This window comes from Perissodus microlepis, chromosome 3, assembly GCF_051167445.1.
Source record: "Perissodus microlepis isolate ML-2025 ecotype Zambia chromosome 3, ASM5116744v1, whole genome shotgun sequence".
NCBI lineage: Eukaryota > Metazoa > Chordata > Actinopteri > Cichliformes > Cichlidae > Perissodus > Perissodus microlepis.
The window spans coordinates 35614757-35638118 of NC_140463.1; the positions used below are offsets into that span (position 1 = coordinate 35614757).

At 41.0% G+C, this 23362-nt stretch overlaps 1 protein-coding gene across 3 annotated transcripts in view; it reads right to left on the bottom strand.

Moving 5' to 3' along the window:
* The window catches only part of LOC146391362 (zeta-sarcoglycan-like), a 58619-nt gene that overhangs the window by 2023 nt on the left and 33234 nt on the right, over positions 1–23362 (bottom strand). Inside the window, exons 5-9 of one of the 3 annotated variants that reach the window (XR_014799922.1) lie at positions 22459–22581; positions 21343–21415; positions 7655–7778; positions 3875–4448; positions 2286–3218 (exon numbers count right to left, since the gene is read on the bottom strand). Coding sequence is in view for 1 of the 3 variants with exons in the window: in XM_084924233.1 (XP_084780359.1) it covers positions 4257–4448; positions 7655–7778; positions 21343–21415; positions 22459–22581 (512 nt within the window). In the remaining 2 variants the exon portion in view is untranslated. Of the gene's footprint in view, positions 1–2272; positions 3219–3257; positions 4449–7654; positions 7779–21342; positions 21416–22458; positions 22582–23362 lie in introns of those variants that run through there. The other 2 variants (XR_014799923.1, XM_084924233.1) reach the window with 2 other exon arrangements.

Here is a 23362-nt window from a genome sequence, read left to right on the forward strand (position 1 = left end):
GATTGAAGACTAATTTATATTTTTCTTGAAAACTGCGCTGGTGTGTGGTCGTAGGTAAATGTCAAACTTGGAAAATGTGCACATAAGATGGAGCTCTTGATGAACTTAATTAAATATATGTGATCAGTGCATATGTCTACAATAAACTAAATCAAAAATAATTAGCTCTCAGTAAACTGTGGGAGTGGCTCTCGGGACATGTGCCCTTTGTGTTCAGGCAGTAATCCAGCTTTGAACAGGGAGCTGTAAATGTGAGACCTATATCAGCCAATAGATGGCAGCAAAATCAAACGCATTAAAATGTGAGCCAGAAGTAAATGGTGTTCCAGCCTTGAAAAAAATCCTGACAAATTATATTTTATAAATTCACCCTTATGGCACATAGAGTTAAAATCATGGGCCACACACCTCCTTTGTAGCACCTGGAGCTACAGCAGCTTCAACATTTGCCATCATTAAACATGCTTTCTCCACTGGAAACAATACACACCCACTCTAATAAACACCACGGTTTTGTGTTGCTGACTTTTCTTTGCAGCCTCAATTTTGAGTCATTTTGTTACGTGGGTGACTGCAGGTATAGTGCTCTACAAATCTATCGCATCGTGCTACGAGTGTGCTTAATATTTTACTCAAAGACAGGAGTGAAACAGAAAGCTTGGCAAGATGCGTTCAACCTGTGAATAGAGAGCCACGTGCACGAAGAAGACGAAGAAAATGCTGGCATTTTAACAACATGGCATCTCATCAGCAAAAGCTCCGAACAGGTGTATGAATTGGACAGATCTGAACAGAAGCACAAACTGAGGATAAAATCTGAACTTTTTCTGGCTCGGCACGCCAAACAATCAAGCCTCCCCCTCCCTTTGGGATCAGAAACAAATATCCACACTGAGCTTCTTAACTGATATGCATATGAAGGTGTGAATCCAAAGCAGGGATACTCTCAGAGGTCTTAAGCATATGGTGTGTGTTTGAGTCAAATGAATGCTTCAGCATGATCACAAATGCAAAGAGGCCGTCTTTAGCCGGGAGCGAAAACACTCAACTCCCCAATGTGAACGGATTTCCTCTCACCTGTCACCCTACTCCCTTCATACGGGGTTTGTGTATTCTTACAGGTGGAGGGGAGCGAGTTATTAGTTTGGAGATTTGATGCGACTTCTGAAGGGGCCTGCAGTGTTAATTGTGTGAATCGTCTAACTACCTGCTTGCCGCAGAGCCCCTCTTGAAAAGCGAGACTTTAAAATACAGCAGCCACAGAGTTCCTGCAACACCAATCGGGTTCCTTGATGGCAACTTTGGACCTAATTGGAGGCAGAAAACGTGTGAAGTGCACCCAGCCGTGAATGTACAGCAGCGGGCTCGATAATATCAGCTCTTAACCCTGCTCCTTAAACACACTCCTCAAACACTCTCCTCTGCCTCTTCTGTTCAGACTGCCTGTGGCAGAGAAAAAACGTCTTTATAATGCTCCTGCTCCCGTGCACAACGAACATTACGGGCAGAGAGAGAATTATGAAAAAGAGAGGTAGCGGCGTCTGTTAAAAGGCAGGTTTGAATCATTTCTGCTGTTCATTCCTCTCCAGGCCACAGGCTGGAAGAGCAGGGCTTTTTTTTTTCCTTCCCCCTTCACTGGATGTGTCATCGTAAGTACTCCAAAATCTTCCCTTTTTGTCTCTCAATTTATAAGAATAAAACTCTAGGCTGGCTCCGATTAACCGGGTGGGGTTTGGAAAATGAGCGTATCAACCTGCAGCGCCGTTATGCATTTTTCTGGGTGTAATTCATCCAATCTATAGAGGCTTTGCACCATGACATCACCCTATATAACACAAGCCCCTATAGTCTCTCATGCAGAGTGGAAAATGTGGCTAAAATGTTAAAGAGCTGCAATGCAACAGACAGCAGAAATGTATTCAGAAAGAATTCTGATACTTGCAGAGAAGCTAAAGGATCACAGCTATGAAAGTACCGGTGGATAACATGTTGTGTCTTTCTCTGGCTTTTTGTTTTCTTCAGCCAGAGATATTTCACATGAGAGAAGAGAACCTAAATACACTCTGCAAATCATTTGCTGACCTTAAATAAACAGGTATGTTTAAATTAAATGTAATAATATGATTTAGGTTTTCGTCTGTCACATGTCATTGCTAAACGTGCACCACACATCTTGTGAGACAAAGCTGCAGCGGCCACACAGATGACACGTGCACGGCAACTTAAAGGGTTAGTTAGGAGTTTTGTAAGTGTGGTAGTACTTGAGTATTACCTACAGCATCCACCAGTATGAAGGAGGAGACTGGAGTACCAGCTGAGCCCCGAGACCTAAAAAGAAAGAAACAAGATAGTGAATATCAGTTAAGGTGTACAGCATGCATTATATAAAATACCTTGAGATGACTATTAAATACATTTCCATCCATCCACGTTCTTAAACACTTGTTTAATTTAAGGTCGCAGGAAGCTGGAGACTATCCCAGCTGTCATAGCAGGAAAGGTGGGGCACGCCTTGAGCAGGTCACCAGTTTGTCTTAGAGGGCAAACACACAGAGAGACACACAACCATCCACACTCACGTCTACAGCAAATTTAGAATCACTAAGTCACCCAACGTGCATTTGTCTGGAGTTTAGTTTACACTAATCGCAGCTTTGACGTATGCGACTTGTTTGTCAACTTTGCCACTAATTTCAGATTTTGTGAGGCTTAATCTGAAGATGGTCTGTGCCTTCTTTGGTGCTGACTTGGGGAAAATAACAAACGTGCCCGGTGTATTAAATGCTTTAACAAAATTCAGTATGGCAGAAACTGACTTAATAGGGTGCTTTGAAATGGGCTTGATGCAAGTTATCCAACCACACCTAATTTTTTTGTGAAGTACGACTTAAATGCACTTTCAACTTCTGCCCTACTGGTGGCGCTGTAGTACTCGAGAATTGGGGGACTTTCCCCTGTCATTGAACAAATGTCAAAGAAACACTTACCACAAGGTCCACTGACCTGCTGTTCTGGAGCTTTTGATCACATGATGTTCATTCTTTATAGTTTAAGTTATCCTTGATTCAGCTAAACTTCATTTTCAACATAATGAATATCACATAATATGTGATATACGCTCCAAACGGGTACTCTCAATGAGACGGTCTTCCAGCTAAAGTTGTAGTACGTCATGTCATACTTATCTTAGAGAGCGCAGTCTTTGGAAATCTGTCCACCTGAACCTCGGGGAATAGTTAAATGTCAAGAACGATGAGTGCCACACAGAAACAAGTTTAATACACAGCCTCTGACAGAGTAGAAAACAAACACACACCTATTGAGATCATTCAAAAACAAAAACAATCTAAATTTTTTTCATAGACTGCATATAAAACATGGAAATAACTTTGCAATGTGGATAAACCTGCATTTTTTTTAATGACCAGCAGAGGGCGACTCATCTTGTTGCGAAAGAAGCTCGACTGTATGAGAAAATGATCCTGCTTCTCTCTTCATGAACACAATAAGCCATTTTCTGTCATGTTTTGGGCTCAATCAGTATTTTCAGGGCTACTTTAAAAAACGTCACCATTGGTGCCATCAAGGACAAACTGGGTAATGCGTGTAGTTAGCAAGTTTTTCATGTATGTTTGTGCAGTGTCGCTCAGTTTGTTAGATCTAACAAAGATGTGACCATCAGAAAGCTACACTCAAGGCTTCACACACCTGTTAGCGGCTTTGCAGTGATTATGTCCATCTTTTATATTCAGTCTATGGGATTTTTAGAGGAAAAAACATCATTGTGCTTACTCCACTTTCTACCATTACAGCTAATGTCTGACTCCAGCTGCACAGACAGTTTTAGAATGAAGCCATTTAAAGCTGAAGGCACCTGTGTTTCATCCATCCCCGCCTCTCCTCTTCTTCCTTATCATAAAAACAGTCACTGCCTGCCAGCACTCAACCTGGAGTAGAAAAATAAAAGTCGTGTCCTCTGAATCTAATAAGGAGATGGAGGCTCTCCTCTCCGTGTGGGATATTCCTGATTTCAGAGAGCCACCGCGACATCCACTGGTGGAAGAGTCTTGACCTCCTTCAACGCACTGCAAGTAGCAACCTGGATGCTTCTGTGCTGACCTGACTGCAGTCTCTCTTACCAGCTCCATCTCAGTGTCCCACTCTGTCATTTGTACCATCGGAGAGACCCATCCCGCTCTCTGCAGCTCCAGGGCAGATGTTCTAACTGTCTCCGCTCAACCGCCGCTGCTCCCAGGTCAGCTCCAGAGGCAGATGTTGCTCATGGCCTGGCAGGTGGAGCTGCTCTCTGCGGGAGAGAGGTAGATCTTGCCACTGGGACAAACGCACACCTCGTACACGGTCTGCTCCTGCGAGGCCTGCCTGGGTGACGCTGTGTAGGTGCCGAGCGGGAGGCCTCCAAACTGAACGGCGTTGGCATCTAAAAGTATCTGGAAGGACACAACGTTGGAGACAAGCTGGAAGTCATTCAAATAACACTGTCAGGGGTGTCCTGGAGTGATATAGTACCAACTGGAACTGATAAATGACTGTGGCACAATCAGTAAATACAGTGGCAGGTGGAGTGAGATACAGCAGTCCTGATCTGATGAGTTAGATCAGCAGTGAAGGTGGATTTGGCTTGGAACATTAAATTGGTCTCTCTCTTTTTTGTTTTTTTGGCCACACTAGTGGCTCAAGGGAGCCGAGTGTCAGTTGCTGGGTCGCTGCTTTGGTTCAGACTGAAATGGCTCAACAACTATTAAACAGACTGCCAAGATTTCCCAATTAGTGACTGACAATTCTCTAAGCAACCATTATTAGAACTCTGGAGATCTGTTTCCATCCACCACCAGGCTCAAATGTTAAAAAGAAAAACAGAAAAGTAAAACGACTTCATTTCCACCATATCCACAGGCTCAAAGCAACTGGACAAACTCATAAATATAAGGATTGCATTGTGACTTTGTCAGTCAGTTACCACCTGCAGTCTGAAAGCAATGACATCACTAAATGCGCTGCCAGGCCTTTACTGCAGCTGCCTTCTGTCTCAGCGTTCGTGGCTCAGTTTTTGTCTCAGATAAGTGAACAGCTGGCTCGGTTGGGTTAAAAAAATCAAGCAAGTGACTCATCGATTTAAGAGCATTAAATATCCTTTGCCTTCTGAAGCTCTTGGGTTGTTTTGGGATGTTTGAGGTCACTGTTCATTTGCACCGTAAAAAGCCGTCCTGTTCGTTTTACAGCACTTGGCTGAATCTGAGCAGGAAGTAGAGCCACGGCCCAGAATTTAGCCTGCTTCTTTTATCAGCATTCACAACAAGAGACTACAAAAACCCAGCCAAGGCTGATCATTTCCTCCGCACCATGCACGAGTTCCTGGATCCAGAAGGATATCTGAATTTAGACTAGTTTGTAAAATGACAAATTTGAAATAAATAAGTTGAGCCAAGCCCGGGCTCTGGCCAAATATTCATGCAAATCATCTTCAACTTTTTGAGTCATCCGGCTAACAAACAGACTAAATAAACAAACCACATAACCTCCTTGCCAGAGCTAATTAATACTACAGACCTAGCTCCACAGGTAGCCGTACATGCAATCACAATGCATCCTCCATATTTGACAAGTAATGATGTTTGCTTTAGATAATTAGTCCTTGCTTTCCCTCTCTTTCTATCATCCAGGTAACAGGGGCAGAGGGTACTGATAAGCCAGAGTACTGCAATATTTTGAGAGATAATACTGTATTGATACAGACCCATCAAATATTGATACTTTATTATATGATCTGCATAGACAATACTAACTTTTTAGCCCTAGAATAATAAAAGAAATTACTTTAACAGTTCAACAGATGGTGATCTTGTGTTTTTTTTCCCCAAGTGACATCGACATACGGGAGGAAGTTTTTAAAACAGATGGCAGCACTGTAGAAAAAAAGAAGTAAGTATGGACTTATGTTTGGATTTTAAAAAAAGGAAGGGACAAAGGAGGTGGATATAATACACGGGAGTGTCATAAAATACTCTGGGAGAACAATGAACATTAGCTTGGCTGAGGCTAATTTTCGGTTATTCTCTATGTGTGACCTGCTCATAGTGATTTTTGCTAAATCTAATTTTCTACATTATAAAATTCTTCAAAATAAAATAAATTATTAGATTTTGCAGCACGTGCTCTCACACTGAAACAACTGAAAAACTGCTCTGACACTGGAGACAGCTACAAATAATTAACTGAAAATGAGCTGCTGCACGTCCACCTTTACCTGACATATTAACCTCAAACAAAAGCAAAAGATTTACACGACAAAACAAATGTCAGGTTCTTACATCACTTTTACGGTGTTTTTAAAAAGTCACCAGATGAGCCCTTTTCTCTTTTTTTCACTCGTCTCCATAATTTCCCCTCATCACAGTCTTGATCCTTTGCTCATACCGAGGCTCCTAGCTCGCGGTTGGCTCTGAGCTCTGAATAGCTTTAGCTTTGTTCGTGTTGCCCTTGTTAGTTTCATGAAAACGTTCATGTTTGTGAAGGTGAAATAGTATCTGGTTGGGTTTATTATTGGTGGTGCACCATACAGTTTACTTTGGCAAACTTTCTGTCCTCACTGCTGGCTGCTGTTTCTGTGGATGTCTACGGCTATTTGTCTGCACTGCTATGCATTTGCCGTGCATACATGAAACCAGCTGGTTCATAATCAATCTCAGTCTCTACAAAACAACCAACACTGGGACCACTGACAAAACTACCTCCCAATTCAGAGCTAAGAAAATATTTATAGGTGCCTTTCAAGAAACTCAAGGACACCTGGCTGTGCAACTATGTGGAGGACAAAAAGAAGCATTTTCCCCTCCCCAATCTCAAGGCACTGGAACCCAGGTGTGTGACACCTTTTGATGGATACAGCTGTACCCAGGCTCTACAGAGAGGTTAGGCATAAATGTGAGTACAGCAAAGGGTTGCATTAACTTAAGACATCTGGACATTACATGCTGTGGACTCATATGTGGCTCATTATCTCACAGATGACTGGCTGCTGCTGCTTAAAATACCTTTAATAGTACAGCAACCCACACATTTGAATTCAGTCGAACACAATGTAACACAATATAGCACAAACAGCTCGGTCTGTCAGGTGCATGCAACATTTTTGATGGGTGTTAATGACAGTGTTGGTCAGTCTGTCTGCTTTACAGTTCTATTTTGCTGCAATAAAATGACAGAAATGCGAGAACTTTACAAAGTAGAAGAAAGAGATGCTGACCAAGTTTGGAAAAAAAGGGAATAAATCGCAATATATGTTAATGTGATACTCAGCATATAGCAAAACGTTTAAAATTGCAATAATATCACATCAGGATTATCATGACAGCGGTGTTCTTGACTTGAATAAATACTGCATTTGTATTTTTCATGAATATAAATTGAATACTTGGAATCAACTCCAGACTTGTGAGTTCCTTAATTTATGATTAAAGAAACAATAAAAGAGATCTTTAAGTCTGTGAAAATGGAAAGACTATAAAAAAAAGTCTCTTATTTCCTCCTGTGTTAAAGCTAAAACTACTCAGTCACATTTGATTGCTTCGTATCACATGCCTTGTGGTAGAATATTTAAAACAAATATATAGATACAGAAACAAATGCTCCTCACCTCTCCTTCAGTGGACTCTAGCCGTAGATCCTTGCGACCGCTGACCTTCAGCGACCCTTCAGCGGCACTCACTTCCACCCCTCTGGGAGCCTCCATGGTCAGGGTTCGTGTGGGAGACTCGAGCCTGACAAAAAAAAAAGAAAGAAAGAAAAAAAGAAAAAGAAAAAAAAGAAGCAGCTCAGTGATGCAGCAGATGAGCTCATTGATTTATTCTGCTTATACTTTCAGCATGTTTGCATTATTAAAATGTTGCCTTTCAGTTGGATTTAATAGCTAAGGATACAAAATTCATTCAAGGTTACACTGATTGTTATTCAGTTCATATTTTATACATCTCTCCGTGTTTAGGCCAGATTAATGACGTGAATCGTCTTTGTTTTTATAACAAATCCAAGGATTTCAAATTTGAGTCAAAATGTCTCACATTTAACAAGAAAGAAGGAAAGAAAGCGCACTGATATTTCTGTCTGAGTAAGTGCAGCTTGGGGTTTGCCGTACCAACTGCTTCCCTACCGGAGGAATATTAAAGCTGCTGTTCATGTTTAAATAGCTGCTTTCATTATTCCAAAGCAGTATGGCTGTCCTAAACAGCCCATAATTGTATCAGCTGATGTTGACCTTCAGCCACGCTGAGGCTAATGCAATTTGCATTTTCCTCCTGTGGACTATTTGTTTACACAGGGAAAGATAAGTGTGAGAGCCAATCAATGTGGAATTTGTTTTCATAACTCATAACCGTTTCAAATTGATTCCGCCCCCCCCACGCGCACATCTCTCTCAAATCTGTTTTCAATGAATTTTAAATGGAAGACTTTAAGGAGCTGCCTTTAAATCGCTTAAATCTCCATACGCTCTGAAAGTGACACATATTTTGGATTATGCACTAGTGGAAATAAGGGTGCGAAGAAAGACGAGCAAACGAATTTCATCTGCATTTGAAAAGCCTGTCAGTAGATACAGTCTGAAGGGGATCTGTGAAAACGTGCCTTTGACCCGGGATTGTTTGTGCTCTAGACGTGAAGGAATAAAGAAGATAGAGTGGCTTTTCTTTTAATACCCATCTATTGTTTTCTCCATGAAAGCTGTTCAGTGAGCAGATACGCCACGCTTCAGCATGCAGTGTTATGACATGTTTGTTTGCGTATTACGTTTTCCAATTCAATTTTAATCTCAAACCCTTCATGTTGTTGGTTTTGTGAATGCAAATAACGGCTTATTACAGAAAAAAGGCAAGAATGTAATTTTAAGTACTAATTTCAAATTTTTTATTTATTGTGTAAAAACAAACAAACCCAAAACGAAAAAAAAAACCTCATTCATCTCCAGTGGCAGGACTCAAAATCCCATCTCTCCTCTCAAACCCCCCAATAATTATTTGTTAAGTCTGCTGATTCTCTATGGTCAGGGCAGTCATTAAAAGATCCATTTAAAACACCGTCCACTGAGCCGTGCCGTAAGAAATCTGTGATATGTAATGCATGAGCCTGTGATATTTTCACTCCATTCAAAGCAGTTCTGTCATCACCCACTGAGCGCACACACACACACACGCACACACGGCAGAGCAGGCGCTTCTGCCAAAAGACAAAGTGCTCAATTTCCATGAGTGCTTGTTTCAGGCACAGTCCAGAAGAAAAAAAAGCATTAAATGAATTAAGTTAAAAATGTCTCTTCGGTTTTATAACCGTCTCAGACTCCTTCCATTATCATGTATGGCCTTTGTGAGGCTAACGCAGCAGCGTGAAGTCACACTTCACTCTGCCTGAGACTGACTGGTGTAATAAATAAATAAATAAACCCAGCAATCACTAACGACATATCAACTGGAATTCATCGATGGCTGCTCAAGACGTGCATTACATGTGTAACATTAGATTCATTTAAATCCAATATTCCTGATAACTGTATTAAATATAGTGAATGGAAAAGAGCTGTGTGTGAGTTTAATAAGTTCCACATGTTAAAAGGTTGATAGAGTTGCGCGACACTAACATTTAGGCCAGCATCAGCACTCGTGGTTTGAATTTTCTGGCATTGATAAAATGTTTAATTTCCTTTTTTTTTGCTTTGCTGATGATAGAAAGGACCATTGTTTTTCTGATGGTTGTTTTTTTGTGCGTGGGGGGGTTTGTTTTGTCTTCTAGTTTTGTTATTTTGTTTAATTTTGTGCTTTTTTGTGAAGTGTTTTATTGTGTTTGTGCTTTTAAATGCCAGGTTCTAATTTACTACAGTGGTTATCTGTTTTTCTTAGTAAGCTGTGAATCATTAGAAGCCGTCGCTCAGGGGGTGCAGATGAAAATGGTCTTTAAGCTAAATCTAACACACTATACACTCGCTGGCCAATTTGTTAGGTAGACCTGTTCAGCTGCTTGTTAATGCAAATAATTAATCAGCAAGTCACATGGCAGCAAGCCAAAGCATTCAGGCATGTAGACATGATCTAGAGTACCTGCTGAAGTTCAAACTGAGCACTAGAATGGGGAAGAAAGGTGATTGTTGCCCTGGCTTTATGTTTAGGGTCGTTGTCCTGCTGGAAGGTGAACCCCCGCCCCAGTCTCAAGTCTTTTGCAGACTCCAAGAGGTTGTCTTCCAAGATCGCCCTGTATTTGGCTCCATCCATCTTCCCATCAACTCTGACCAGCTTCCCTGTCCCTGCTGAAGAGAAGCACCCCCAGAGCATGATGCTGCCACCACCATATTTGACAGTGGGGATGGTGTGTTCAGAGTGATGCGCAGTTTTACGCCACTCATAGCGTTTTGCATTTTGGCCAAAAAGTTCCATTTTGGTCTCATCTGACCAGAGCACCTTCTTCCACATGTTTGTGTGTCCCCCACATGGCTTGTGGCAAACTGCAAACGGGACTTCTTATGATTTTCTGTTAACAATGGCTTTCTTCTTGCCACTCTTCCATAAAGGCCAACTTTGTGCAGTGCACGACTAATAGTTGTCCTATGGACAGATTCCCCCACCTGAGCTGTAGATCTCTGCAGCTCGTCCAGAGTCACCATGGGCCTCCTGGCTGCATTTCTGATCAGCGCTCTCCTTGTTCGGCCTGTGAGTTTAGGTGGACGGCCTTGTCTTGGTAGGTTTACAGTTGTGCCATACTCCTTCCATTTCTGAATGATCGCTTGAACAGTGCTCCATGGGATGTTCAAGGCTTGGGAAATCTTTTTGTAGCCTTAGCCTGCTTTAAATTTCTCAATAACTTTATCCCTGACCTGTCTGGTGTCTAAATCCAATCGAGAATCTGTTGCAAGATCTGAAAACTGCTGTTCACAAACGCTGTCCATCTAATCTGACTGAGCTGTAACTGTTTTGCAAAGAAGAATGGGCAAGAATTTCAGTCGCTAGATGTGCAAAGTTGGTAGAGACATACCCTAAAAGACTGGCAGCTGTAACTGCAGCAAAAGGTGGTTCTACAAAGTATTGACTCAGGAGGCTGAATAATTACACACACCCCACTTTTCAGTTATTTATTTGTAAAAAATGTTTGGAATCATGTATGATTTTCGTTCCACTTCTCACGTGTACACCACTTTGTACTGGTCTTTCACGTGGAATTCCAATAAAATTGCTTCATGTTTGTGGCTGTAATGTGACAAAATGTAGAAAAGTTCAAGGGGGCTGAATACTTTTGCAAGCCACTGTATAGTGCTTTTCTATGCTTTCTGAGCACTCAAAGCGCTTTACACCGTTCACACAAGCACTTTTCTTCTAAGCTCTTTCTATATAACACCTATACTCATTCATACTCTAATCGATGCATCGAAGAGCAACTTGGTGTTAGTATCTTGCCCAAGGATATTTGGCATGCAGACAAATTGAACCATCAACCTTCCGATTAGCAGGTGATCTGCGCTACTTCCTGAGCTAGAGCCACCCCAGTGGAGTTAGTGCCCCTTGAATTAGTGATTCAGGCTGGTGGTGTAATGGTGTTGGGGATAATTCCTTGGCAAACTCTGAGCTCCTCAGTACCAACTGACCAAAGTCTAAACACCACAGACTACCTGAGTATTGTTGCTGACCATGTCCATCCCCCTTTATGACTGCAGTGTACCATCTTCTGATGCCTGCTTCCAGTAGGATAGCGCACCATGTCACAAAGCTCAAATCACCTCAAACTGGTTTCTTGAACACGAAAATGAGTTCACTATGCTTAGATTGTAAAAAAAAAAGAGCACCTTTTCTTCAACTGCGTGATGCTATCGTGTCAATATGGACCAAAATCTTTGGGGAATGATCCAGAACTTTCTTGAATCTGTGCCACAAAGAACTGAGGCAGTTCTGAAGTCTACAATGGGGCTGTGAGTCAGTGAGTGTGTACAGTCTGCATTTAACATTTTTGACTGAGTTGTTTGTGTTCTGCTTCTCAAATTTACCAAATCAGCAGTTAAATTTCTCTACCGTGTCACAGATTGTAACCACATTTTGAAAGACTTAGGTAAAAATACAGAGAAACCATCAAACATTTTTTAAATTAGTTCAACATTTTTTCTTTAAAAAGTTGGTAAACTGTCTTCTACCTTTGCAGAAGAATGGGAAAATGTGATAAAACATTAAATGAGTTTTTCTTAAAATGTCACAATTCCCCAAAACGTTACGATCATTAGGCTGACTGATGAGGGCGTCAGTTAAAAGAGGTTGACGCATCCACCATATTTCAGGGCTTTGAAACGTAAAGCCGTCACAAGTGATAACTTATCTGGTATTTGCAGTCGTAAAGGCTGTTTATGACAGGCTCTCCCGCTCTCTGGGAAACCTGACCAACCTTTTGTGGTGTATTCAAGCTGACCTTTACATCCACATAAAGGTCACCGTATCACAGAGCTTTGGAGGAAAATAGCTGTAGGATGTGCTGATGACCAAAAAGGTGATACCAAAGAGAAAGAGATTTGTTTAAATAGTGCATATCTAGTATGTTTGCTTGGGGGGTGAAAGACTAATTTATTTTTATATGTCACTATCACTTACAGGGATCCACTGGGCTTTATATACTACCAGCTTTATCAGTTTCCCCTTTAGCACAAGTTCAATAACTGGTTGTGGTGAATGTGTGGCAGTACCCAAAAACTATCTCAAACATTACACAGCAAAAGAAAAACTTTCCAAAACTACTACAGCATATCACAAAACAGTAATGTGATGGGTGCAGAATGAAAAAAAGGTAATATGCTACTGTTTTCTCCGCCATAAATATGAAAGCTATATTCAGGCTTGTGGCCACAAAAACCTAGGATGGAGTATGAAAAATATAAAACATGGACAGAATTTAAACTATGCCACAATGGAAGGACACATAATCATCAACATGGAAAGCTTCATATTAGCAGCTGATCAGAAACATTTAAAAAGGCCCCTTTAGATACACTATTAGAAATCTCATCTTTAAGGTAAAAGCCATGCATGCACAGACATTACTTGAACTCCCAGTGAACTCTTTCAGATGCAATCTAAAATGGCACAACAAAAGAGGCAGGACATGAATGGCTTTTGCAGTACAAAAATAAAATCAACCTACCGGTAATTGTTCCTCAGGTCACAATCTCCTGTCAGGCGAGTAAAATATAGAACCCACCCAAACTTAAACCAAACATGAGTCATGAAGAGACACCATCTCTGCCAATCACCGGTGGTCGACGCCACCACCGACCCCAGAAATGCGATATTATGGACACGTCATCCACCGACTGCTCATGAGCAAACATTTCCTGTCTTATCAACCCGCCCTTTAGTAATCTCCCATAGGGGAGACAAAGAGGATGGAACAAATACCTTGAAATGGCTCAAACTGTTCAAATACACAGAAAATATGACACAGGTCAGACGCTGTAGTGTCAGTAATCTTTCAGACCAATCGAAATATGCAAACTGTAGACAGCTTCAACTCAACGCAATTACAAGGCGTTTACAACAAGGTGCAAACCAGCTCGTTGCACTAAACGCTGAGAAGGGCAGATTACATTTCACCAGAAAACATCTAAAAGATCCTGCACATGCCTGAAGAAAATCTTTTGAGAGACAAAACCAACTTGTACCAGAATGATAGACAGAGAAAAGTATAGAGAAGGAGAGAAACTGCTCGTGATCCAGAGGCAAAGTTAATGTATGGGCATGTAAGGCTGCCAGTGAAACCAGGCCACGAGTGTTTATTGATGATGTGACTGCTGACAGAAGGATGAACTGTGAAGTGTACTCGGCTCTACTCTCTGCTCAGATTCAGCCAAAATAATCTGCACATGACCCAAAGCGTAATGCGAAAGAAACCCAAGAACTTCTCAAAGAAAACAAATGGGATGTTCTTCAACGGCCAAAGGTAGAGACGCACAAACATGCACGAAGTGAAGGTGTTCTCATTAAAAGCCTGGCAAAGCATCTCAACAATCCTTACATTTAAAATGATGTCCAATTACATTTGAGCCACAGCTAATGGAGTACTTTTGTTATAAATAAAATAAAAGCTGAGAGTCTGCACTTCAGTTACATATTGTCTGTTTGACTTTAAATACAATGTGGCGGTGTACAGAGGCCAATTGTGTAGCTGTCCAAATACTTAAGGACCTAACCGAATGCTGAGATTTGATGGAGTCTGGACCTTTAGGAAGGGGGTACGATAATAGATATCCCAAAAGCTCCACACACTTGTCCATGTCTTTACTTATGAAGACACATGGAGAAGCAAGTACGACAGTGAATCAGTATCCCTAACGAGGTTTACACCAATTATTTCCAATATATCTGTAAGTAATGTTATCAGCAGTCCAAACATTCTTCATCTGGTCTACAAGACCATTGCAATAACCAAGAAACAATATTTCACTGCTGCAGTCAAAATAAGAGGAAAAGAACATGTGCACACTTCTGTAATAACTCTGTGCTCCCTAACTGGTAGCAGTAGTAGAGTCTGACCAGAGCTAAGTGGGAACAAGCAGAGTTTTTATCTCTTTAATGAACATGTCAGTCATGTGTGGACACGGCTAGAGCACGGACTGTCCTCAGAGCTGCTTAGATAAACTGTAGACAGACGTGCAGCTGGCCGCATTGCAGAGGAGAGCTCTAGTAGCAGAAAGTTACAGAGAAAACGAAATGAAAAACTATTTTTCTGCTCTCTGATTCTGGGCCTGATTCATCATGTGATGTCTGCACTGTAAGAACCCAGAGAGCCTTCAAATCCTGTCTGTCCTGCCTTTGCTGCTTAATGTCAGACATGTCTCACTGCAGATTCCTGTGTGGGTTCAAGCAGCAGTTTATAGCCAGCAAAAAAACCCCAAAAAACTGAGTATGTTCGTTCTTGATACAATTGAGACCTGGAGACTTTGTGTCACATTGATTAGAAGTGAATCTATCTGTTGTCAAGATATGTCAAAAGAATAGATGAAGTCTCCCTAAGTGTATGCAAACTAGATGACAGAAGTATCGCAGCTACACCAGGATAATATCACAGCAGTATCACACAGCTTCCTTTGCCTCTCCTGATGGATTTGGGACATTCGCATTAGGAATCAGAGCACCATCCTTCAGAATGAGATATGAAATTATGTCATTATGTAATTGACAGAAACATTTTAATATTTAAGCCTATAATTGTGGGCTGCAAGCAAGCTGCTCCTTATCATCAAGCTAAGATGGCAGTTAGGTAGAGAGTCAGAGCCAAGTTTACAGCAATTATCTCTCTCGTTTTGTCTCAAACTCAGTCTCGGGGGCACATTTTACGAGTGGAACTGAACTAAAGAAATTACTGTGGGGCGAGGGAGCTGATCGGAGTCTGAAAACAGCTATGTCTAAAGGTAATGAAGCTGTGAGCTGAGAGCAAGAGATGACAAACTGGCACCTCTCCAGCAGGACCAGATCCGCTTCATAACTGCACTGCCCTCGTTTTACAGACCTAACATCAAGAGTTCTCTTCTTTGTCCGCACAAGTGCAATTATCCACAAGTCGCAGCACGCAAGCATACCATTTAGTTAGCAGGTGACGAAGCAGAGGACCAAACACTCTACTCAGTTGTAAACCTTGCACATTGCTGTCACAGCATTCATTACACGGGAGACTAAAGCACAAACAATAGCGTGATTAAGTAATTAGTTAGATTCTTGCATATGCAGAGAGCAGTGTTGTCAAAGTATTCAGAAATTAAGAATTTAATTTTGTCTTTTGATATTTGTGGCTGAAATTACTTCAGAATGACTTTTTCTGTTTTCATCAAACATGAGGACCGGGGGCTAGAACCATCCCACCAAATGGACCAATTCAGCCCCCTAGAGTGCGGTGGAAAGTGTGGAAATTGCAGTGAAGTCATTAATATCTGACATGAGGTGATGTCAGTGTTACTGTGAAGAAAATAGTCGGTCTCAGAAAATCAGTTTCAACAAGTTGTTTGAACCATAAAAAGTGAAATACCTCTGTTGTTCAACGTTACCTGTCAAGGTTTTTTGCTTTTGCAGATTCGGTGAAATATGCAGTGCACATGTGGTAATCAATATTGCTAAATATTACTACAATTATTATTAGTGAGAATCTCAGATGTTCATCACAACTTTATAAATTGTTTGTTCACTGTTTTTACAATATACCTGTAGTTCTAGAAAGTCAGGTTATTATGCAGCTTTGTTTATACATTACCCATAAACAAGAGTGAGTTTAACACCCCTGGTCTGTGTTTTTCATCTTTAATATAATGCTCATTTCTGCTTATCAAGGTCTCTTACCCCTTCCTGAAAGACAAAACTCATTTGGGAGGGGGTAAGAGACACCCTTTGCATACAGGAAGTCCTGAGGGACACGGTCAAATGCCAAATCTTAAGTCCACAAAACACACGTAGACTCATTGGGCAAACTTCCGTGCATATTAGGTAACCTCGAGACGATTAAAAAGCTCGTCCAGTGTTCCACGACCAGAATCAAAACCACATTGCCCCTCTTGAATCGGAACTTTGATTTAAAAAAATGGACTCTCTTCCCCAGCAGCTTGGCATATAAGATGGGACCAACACCCTAGTCTCCCAAACCATTGGCTCTGTCCCCAACTTCCACATGATACTGCACAAGTGTGTTAACCAAAACAGCCTTAAAAAACCCAGCTTTTTAACACGACAATGATGAGCAAGTCAACCCACCACCCCCAAATTCTGCTCCTGCTACATAAGGGATATCAGTGGGACTTAAAATATCCTCAGTTGCAGTCAGGCAGTACTGCATCCTGACTGTGCACAGTATAGAGTCAGGATTACACAGTGTGATATTCCTGCTTCCTGTTTCCAAGAATTGCCTTAAGGACGACCGAAAGTCTTGCTTACCGAACTCCTCCAACATCCACATTTTGACTTCAGCTATTGCTGTGGTTGCAATCCACTTGGCCTGTTGGCCTGACTTGTTGGCTGCCTGTGAAATCAAGCTCAATAGGACTACTTCTTCAACTTGACAGCTGCCCTCTGGTGTCCAATATCTGGTTTGGGGTTACCACCACAACAGGCACCAACCACCTCGTGGCTGCTGTTCTGTGTAGCTGCTTTGGCAATGGAGGTGCCATGGGGAGTCTGGTCCACTCAGTCTCCCTCAGAATGCTGTCAAAGCTCTGCTGGAGGTGGGAATTGAAGATCTTGTAGATCAGGGCCTCTGATAGGTGAGCTGGTTTTGATTAGTTGAAAGCTTTGCTCCACTCTTTACCTTAGTGTCCAACACATAAGGTCTGATGATATGATTATAAAATCAATCATCAAGTTCTGACTTAGGATGTCCTGTTGCCAAGTGCACTAAAAAGTGATTACCATGAAAGCAAAACAAATACAAAAACACTATTATTTTGTGAGGCTGTTCCTTCCAACGGTCACACAGTTGTTTACCATGTGAGCATTGAAATTCCCCAGCAGGACATTAGAGTCCCAAGAACGTAAGGCTTTCAGATTGTCCCCACAAATTCACTTGAAGCTGTGTCACAAAAGTCTATCAGGTGATATTCTCACATAGACTAAGAACTCTCACAAGGCAACCAGCCAATAAAACAAATTAAGAAAAAGCAGATGACTCAGCAGATGAAGAAAAGTAAGCACAATCTTTCCAGTATGTGAAACTACGTCACCGCAATTTTATTCCTACTCTTGATTGTAGTTTGGAAGGACGTAGTTCCCCTGCTAGGTCTGCATCTACATCAACAAATATACATATTATAGATTTACAAATTCAGATTTCCAGTTCTCTCATTCCAGTTTAAACTTGTACATCTCAGTTGTCTCACGCTTAAATAGGCTGCCAATGCAAAAGATGCTGGAAGCCACTCTGGCTAAGTCATTTGCACTTGTCCACCAGTAAAAGTCACACATAATAAGAAATTAAATCACAAAATGCAATGATCATAACAAACAAAGACAGACTTGAGTGCCAGCGTACACGGGTAAACTCCAGGAGAAGAACAGGTGCTTCAAAGAGGAAGAAGTTCTCATGTGGCTTTCTTTGATTTGACTCTGCTCTGTTCATCTCCCAGATTACCGCTGGCTTTCAGGGAAATAAAACGCATCACAAAGAGAGTGATGTTTCTTTAAACGGGGAAAGAAAAGTGACGTGGACGCAAGCCAAGCTGTGTCCTTATCATCCGGAGGGGCTTACTGCACAGGTGACACACGATTTGCAAGGAGGGCTTAACTTGTCATGATTTCAGCGAGGCGGCGGGAGGGAAGAGCCTCATTAGCATTTACGGAAAGGCCCAGAGCTGCATACATAAACAATGCTGAACAAGGCAAATGCCACTTTTAAAAGAAATACTGGAGATGTGGGAAAAAATGTTTTCTTTGGATAAATAATCAGATTGTTGAATGAGCTATATTGGGCATTAAAGTAAAAATCTAAGTATATATTTTACTTTAGTGACAGTGTTTTCTGAAGATGATGTCACCTTACTGACTACTTTATTAGATCTACGTGTGTAATCATTCGAGGCTATTCCAGCTCACATTTTACTGTTTGGCTATATCATGAAAAGTCTCTGCTTTGCGATTGTGGGGATGGAGTTTTGCTGGCACGGTATGAGAGTTGGGTTATTTTAGGAAACAGTCACGCTTTCACAGACTCAAAACATGGCTGCTTTAACTGCTCATTGCTGGAAAAAAACACATCTAATGGACAAAGGAAAGTAGTTTCTAAATCACTAATTCAAGGTTAAGATTAATATTTTGTCCACAAAAAATAAAAATGTAAACTTTCCACTTCATCCAATTTCTACTGTAAAGCCTAGTTTAGTATTAAAAAAACTGACATACTGAATTTAAAATATGCAAGAGACTTTTACTCTTTAATCAGAATCTTGGTCATTTACACTCATGTGGAAAGTTTTCACAGGAATGTCTGAAAAACCAAGAACACCCCACGAATCACTTGGTTGCAGAACCAAGTTTGGCAGCAATAAGTTTGAGTAATCGTTTTCAGCATGTATACATCAACTTCTCACATTCTTGTGGATGAATTTTACGCATCTCTTCTTTACAATGTCGCTTCAGTTCATTGATGTTTACGGGCTTTCATTTATGCACAGCTCTCTTAAGGTAATACCCAACATTATTTCAGTTTCAGTTGAAGTCTGGACTTTGGCTGAAATTGGGTCATGCAACAGGACAATGATCCAAAGCACAGCGACAAATCTGCTAAAAAAGAAAAGCATCAGGATGTTGCAGTGGTCCAGTCGAAGTTTATCTGTTGGACAGATGTCCTCACATTGGACTTCAGAACACTTTGGTACTCAGAGCACCTGTGGCTGCAAAACAAACCCAACTCATCATCCCATCCACCACCGTGCTTTACAGCTGGTATGAAGTGTTACGTTTTCTCCAAATTTGGTGCTGCACATTATAACCAAACATCTTCACTTTGGTCTCATCTCTGAAGAATTCTTGTGTTCAGATGTCACTTTAAAACATAACCCATACTGATATATTCTTTCTCTTCACAAGCCACGCTTGTTATTGTTTTTCTAATTTTACTGTCATGATCTTTAACATTTAACATGATAACTGAGGCCTGTACAGTCTGAGTAAAGCTCTCAGCTCTGGTAGTTTCTCTGAGCATAGTTTGAACTTGGTGTGAATTTGCTGGCACTTCCACTCCTGAGAATTGAGATTGTGGCATTGTGTTATCGCACAGTTAAATGCTCCAGACCAGCAAAATGCCAAAACCTTTGCTTTCATTGAGGTGCTCACACTTGCTGATGATCAATTAAGCAAGTATATTTGATTAGAATTACCTTGCTGCGACTTCTTAACTACCATGGAAGCATTAAGGGTCTGCTTAAGTTTTTCACAAGAAAAGAGTCCTGGATTTTTTTTTTCATGACTGCAACATAAAGACATAAAAATTGTGATTTTGCTAATTTGCAGGTAAAAATACATTTGGTTGTAGATTTAAATTTGAAAAAATCTGATTAAAAAGCTTGTTTAATGATTATTTTTAATAGATGCAATAACTAAAGAGGAAACAGGTCCACCAGGATATCCTCAGAAGATTTCTGTGAACTATAATAAAATAAAATAAAATAACTTTTATATTTATTTTGCCTCAACAGCAATGTTGTTTTGCCCACAACCCACTTATTCAATAAACAGACAATGTTATTAGGCTTCAAGTGATGTCATAAATAACTCACAGGATTATGTTTCCTTCATTTCGCTTTTTTAAGAAAACCGTTTGACTCAATATAAAAAATTAAAAAATAAAAATCTTTCATAAGACATTTGGAAAGAAAATTAGGTTTATATAAAAGGAGTCTTTATTTAGTCCTCACAGGACAGTTTGTACATCTGTTTGCTTGGAAATACTTCAGTAATTCGCCAGTGAGGGAAGACAGTCGTCCACAGTCAGACGGCATCGTGGATTTTAGGAAATTCAATTTGGAAATCTTTAAATTAAACCCAAACAGAATCAACCTTTGATAAATTAAACATCTTTGATCGAATATGCTTTTAAACAGAAGAAAATCAGAGCCCAGCTTAAGTCATGTTGCCGTTTCTGTGTGTCGACCGTCTCCTGTTCGGTTTCCTCTCATTAAGACTTTGACCACATTGCAGATGGTCGCTCCTGAGCTGAGCCTGTGTGTGTCTGTGTGAGTCCTGTGTGTGCGCACTCGCTTTAAAGTGAAACTCATCAGTATTCCTCTCACTCTGGGGGAATTAGCTGCCAGAACACCGCTTTTTCTGCCAACTTTGATCCCAGCCCTCCTTTCAGGACCAGTAAGGTGGACAACAAACCACACTCGTTATAGCTCGTTAATGGACCGACGCAGGGCTCAGAGCCTCAGGCAGAGTGCAGTGAGGATCACACGCACGAGGGAGTATAGGACTCCAACACGTAGCTCAACCTTACCCCCTTCTCTCCAAGCTCTCTTAGTGCTTTAATCAAATCCTGCCTGCCAGAGAATAACTAACAAATTAGCTCAACCCTCGGCTGCAAAACTGGTCAAATCTTCTTTTACATTTGTATCATAACAAGGCGACCAGGAGACGCTTGAGTACAAGAGGGTGCTTGAGATAATGATATTGGTGAATAATGGCTCCTGCCACATGTGTTTTTTTTAAGCACAGTCATTGACTTTGAAATGCCACAGAACATCTATCATCATTATTTAAAGATCTTAATTTTAATTTAACAGGACATGAACGGATGACATTAAGCTTTAATGAATTTCAGTAAAGTCACTGAATATGAACTTACTTCAGGTCTTCAGAAGCCCTCGCCTGGATCAGGGGAGTCTCCACTGAATGTCCGAACACGGCTCCTTCCGAGCCTGCGGATAAAACAAATTTCAGTGCAGCTTTATATTATGTTCCACAAAATACTTTTTTGGTAACGATTTAAACATAGAAACTAAATCCATATTTTTCAGTGACTGGCATGTTTCAATTACATTATATCACCATTTAAATGAGAAGAAAAACAAGTGAACAGACTGCAGGCAATGGGCACTTATTGTCCACATAAACCTCCTGCTGCAGTCTTTCAATCATTAAAATCCTTAGAACAGCTAAGCCCAGCACAGTGGCTGTGATTAGCTCTGCTGCCTTTTTACTTGCCAAGCAAATGTGTAAAACCAGAAGACCATTGGAGGCAACTCGTTCATGCTTTCATGTTGTTTACACCAAATTCTGACCCTAACATCAAAATGTGGCAGGAAAAAGACTCACCCAACCAGGTGACCAATATCCAATTTTGGTCAGCCTGTGTCAACTGTAGCCTCAGTTTCCTGTTTGGAGCTGAGAGTGTCCCCAGTGCGGTCGTCTGCTGCTGTATATTTGCATTCAAAGATGCTCTTCTGCATACCTTGGTTGTAACGAGTGATTATTGGAGTTACTGTTGCCTTCTAATTAGCGTGAAGCAGTCTGACCTCTGGCATCAACAGAGCACCCAGAGAACAGCTGCTCATGGGATATTTTCTGTTTTTTGGACCAGTCTTTGCAAACTCTAGAGATGTTTTAGAGGGAAAATCCTAGTAGATCAATCACGCCACGTTCAAAGTCATCTGACTGCATGCCCAAATGCATTGCTGCCATGGCTGATTAGATAACTGACAAACAAGCAGCCAAACGGGTGTACCAAATGAAATCACCAGATAGTGTATATTACTTGTGTTGACATATTGTGGATTAAAGTCTTAAGTCTTACTTATGCCTTACTTATTAATGTGCTGGACTTCTAATATACTCCGGGAAAACCTACAGTACAAAAACTTAAGATTCAAATCTGCCCTTTTAGTTTTAGACAATACACCATTGATCACAGTTTATTTAAGATATCCAAAGACAACTGAGTGAGACTCCAGCACCGTTTTACCTGTGACTGTGAACTTTTCTGCTGCCATGATGACCTCCTCCTCGTCGGCAGTGAACAGAAGTGTGCCCCCATCTCTGCTTCGCACCTCCAGCCTCTGACACTGGGCTTCCACAGCCTCAGGACCTGCAAGAGAGACGTACATACTCAAGTTTCCATTGAAAACCTTCAGTAAACGTTGCTGAGTGCACTCAATTTAACGGCAAAGGAACAATTCAGCCTATTTGTATTCATTTACCTCTACTGCATTTTCCAGTATTTTATGAATGTTTCTAGATCTAACTATATATTCTAGTTACGATTAGAAAAATTTCCACCTCAAAAGTTTTATTAGTCTGCAGTGGTAACAACTTTCACTTTTTGAAAATAGCGCTGTCAAATAAAGGTTGACTTATGCGACTCTGGTCTTTTAAATCTGCTCCGGGAAGCTACAGTATGTTTGTGCATGTAAGACTATTAGCAAGCTGAAATACTTTGTGGAGTGCTTGCTTTGCAAATGAAAGGCTCCTAACAAAGCTGGATCAGCCATGCTTCTCTGATGAATGAAGACAAATCAGTAATCTGTTCCGCTGGTGAGGAATATTAATTCCTGTTCTCCAGACTTTGGTGTTTTTCCAGATGTGCATGCACAAAATTCGTCTCCTTTTCTTGCTCTCTTCTCCTCTCTCTGCCATTAATCCATGCCCTGCAACGGCTGGGGAATTTAATTATTCTCGCTGAGTTTCATCTCATTTCAGACGAAACGCAGTACCCACAAAAGCAGGCGTAATTTTCAGAGGAAGGTCAAGCGTGACCAAAACGTGTCATATCAACAGTCTTGTCAAATCACCATCAACTCTCTACTTATGCTGGCTAAGATCAATAGCTATTAATGTTAATAAGCAGGTCATTTGCTTTCTAGTGGTGA